A 2518-nucleotide genomic window follows, 5' to 3' on the forward strand; every position below is an offset into this window, starting at 1 on the left:
CTTTACCCTTATGATAACTGACAGGTCTGTTGGTCATGTCACAAGTTATTATTTTGTTATAGCTTTACATTGTATACTTCTTATACTAATTACCAAAGATAGGTATTTTCTTTTGCTTCTCCTGTTTAACCACTTACTTCATTAGCAATAGCTATGGTATATTGTGACAACAATAAGTATTTATATATACTTTATGATAGTTATTTCCAAAAAAATAATCCATCCATTCTAACATAGAAAAAAGAAATATTAAGCATTTAAATAAACTTTATTGTCTTATATCAGTTAACACTTAAATGCTATATTATCAATATTAGGTTGGGCTTTAAGGCGATGAGCTGGTAGAATTGCTAGCAGGCTTAACAGCATTTCATTCATCTTTACATTCTAAGTTCAAATGCAGTTGAGTACTGGAGTCAATGTAATCGACTTATCCTCTCCCCCCAAATCACTGGCCTTGTGCCAAAATCTGAAACCAATATAATGTTGGGTTTTACTGTGTAGTCTACTGACAGCAACATACCAAGCTAAATACATGACCATGCTTTATTTCTCAGTGTTTTTAATTTCAAATCTTTCAGTGTTACATTTTTTTCTTTCATTCTTCCAAAATTGACAAAATAAATACTATGCATATATTAGATTGATTAAATAAATTCCTGTAAAATAATGTTTTCTGATTTCGGCACACAGCCAGCAGTTTTGTGGGGAGGCGAAGGGAGAAGTCTGTACCATCAACCCCAACACTTTTTATTTTATTGACCCCAGTGGGATGAAAGGTAAATTTGACGTCAGTGGGATTTGAACTCAGAACATAAACAGTCAGAATGGTATTTTATCTAGCACTTTAACAATTCTACTAATCCACTACCCTAAAGTCCTGCAAAATAACAGGCACAGTTCAATTGACTACACACTTCCCCTACAAATTCATGGCTTTGTACCCATGGGAGAAATCTGTACTTAGTATTTGTAAGGGGTAAGTATCATGGCTTGATTTCCATTCTTTGCTAAAAATCTTTCATTCTACATACTTCAAAAGGATTTTATATATATATTATATATCAGGCTTTGTTATGATTGTGTAGAATGTCATTAATAGGTATGTGAAAAGTGTAGGTGTATTGTGGAGTTGAATTAGCTTACTTTGTTGAGCATTGAATAGTCAGTGTTCATGAACAATACTCACTACATTACTTCTGACAAATTGTAATTTTGTTTGTTCACATACTTAGACGAGATGTGAGAAAATCAATGAGTAGTTTTCTCAACAAAGCCATCTATTTACATACACGGGTAATAGATGTTGGATAATATCCATAGTCTCAGTTGATCACTCTTGGGAATCCAACCAGAAAAACCTAATGATAGTTGCTTCTAATAGGACCCTATGGAGGAGGTGCCTGAGGACCTTCCCAGGAATGGTTTGGTGAAGATTGATGGAGATGGTAGATGATGAGTGCTTAGTACTTACAACAATTTTTTCAACAACTTATAAGTTTTGTCCATTCTCATACATTAACTGGATAATATGATTTGATTGATTTTTTTTCCTTTTCAGTGTATGCATTCTCATGCTGTTGAGTACTTCAACAAGGCATACAACATATCTCGAGCTTTGAATGACACTTCATCCTTAAATGCTAACCGTGTGCATTTTGGTATCTCATTGGCTCATAAGATGAATGAAGCATATATATGCCACTTATATGCTCCACTATTGAAACCTGATAATTCTTTGCTCAAATGGAAATGTTTTAGAACAGAAGAGTTTGCTGTTGAAGAGTTTAGCAAAACAGCTCTATTTGGAAATGGAAGCACTGATGGACCCAACTAAATCATCTTAATTATCAAATAATAAGGTAGTTTTATGTTTCTATTTATGCATAGATTTTCCTTGTAAGAAAACACTCACTGATTTCTGATACATTATAAAAATGCTAATTCACTTTATGAAATTCAATGCGTATTTCAGGAAATGATTAATAGTTCCACTGTTTTTGTGCCTTTTAACCTTAATATATATATACATATGTGATAGATATGCAGTCACAATTGTGCTGGATTGGTCACATCATCAGAATGAGGGACGAAAGAATACCTAAAGTCTTCATGTACAGTCAGCTTGATAGTGGGTACAGGAATGTTGACTAACCATCTGCAGGTTTCTTTGCAAATCATTAGCAGGACTCAAATATCATATTCTACATAAGCATTCAAAGAAGGTGTAGGTATTCAGAGCCTTATATGTCAAAACTAATGGGAGAGTCCACCATTGTGTGTGTGTATAGTATATGTATATACTACATCTAACAGTTGAGGGAACCCGTGGAAGAGGTAGGCCCAGGAAGACCTGGCCTGAGGTGGTGAGGCAAGACCTTCGTACATTGGGCCTCACCGAGGCGATGACTACGGACCGAGACCTTTGGAAATGGGCTGTGCGTGAGAAGACCCGGCAAGCCAAGTAAGATCGTTGCCAGTGCCCCTGGACTGGTTCTTGTGCGGGTGGCACATGAGA

The 2518-nt window shown here is 35.5% G+C and overlaps 1 protein-coding gene across 5 annotated transcripts in view; it reads left to right on the forward strand.

Annotated features, from left to right (window-relative positions):
• LOC106875349 (tetratricopeptide repeat protein 29) overlaps window positions 1–2518 on the forward strand; it is a 35676-nt gene that overhangs the window by 32200 nt on the left and 958 nt on the right. For all 5 annotated transcript variants that reach the window (XM_014923440.2, XM_014923441.2, XM_014923439.2 and 2 more), the window contains exon 9: window positions 1562–1862. In XM_014923440.2, the coding sequence (XP_014778926.1) occupies window positions 1562–1837 (276 nt within the window). In that variant the 3' untranslated portion in view covers window positions 1838–1862. The remainder of the gene's footprint in view (window positions 1–1561; window positions 1863–2518) is intronic.

This window comes from Octopus bimaculoides, chromosome 1 (genome assembly GCF_001194135.2).
Source record: "Octopus bimaculoides isolate UCB-OBI-ISO-001 chromosome 1, ASM119413v2, whole genome shotgun sequence".
NCBI classification, from domain to species: domain Eukaryota; kingdom Metazoa; phylum Mollusca; class Cephalopoda; order Octopoda; family Octopodidae; genus Octopus; species Octopus bimaculoides.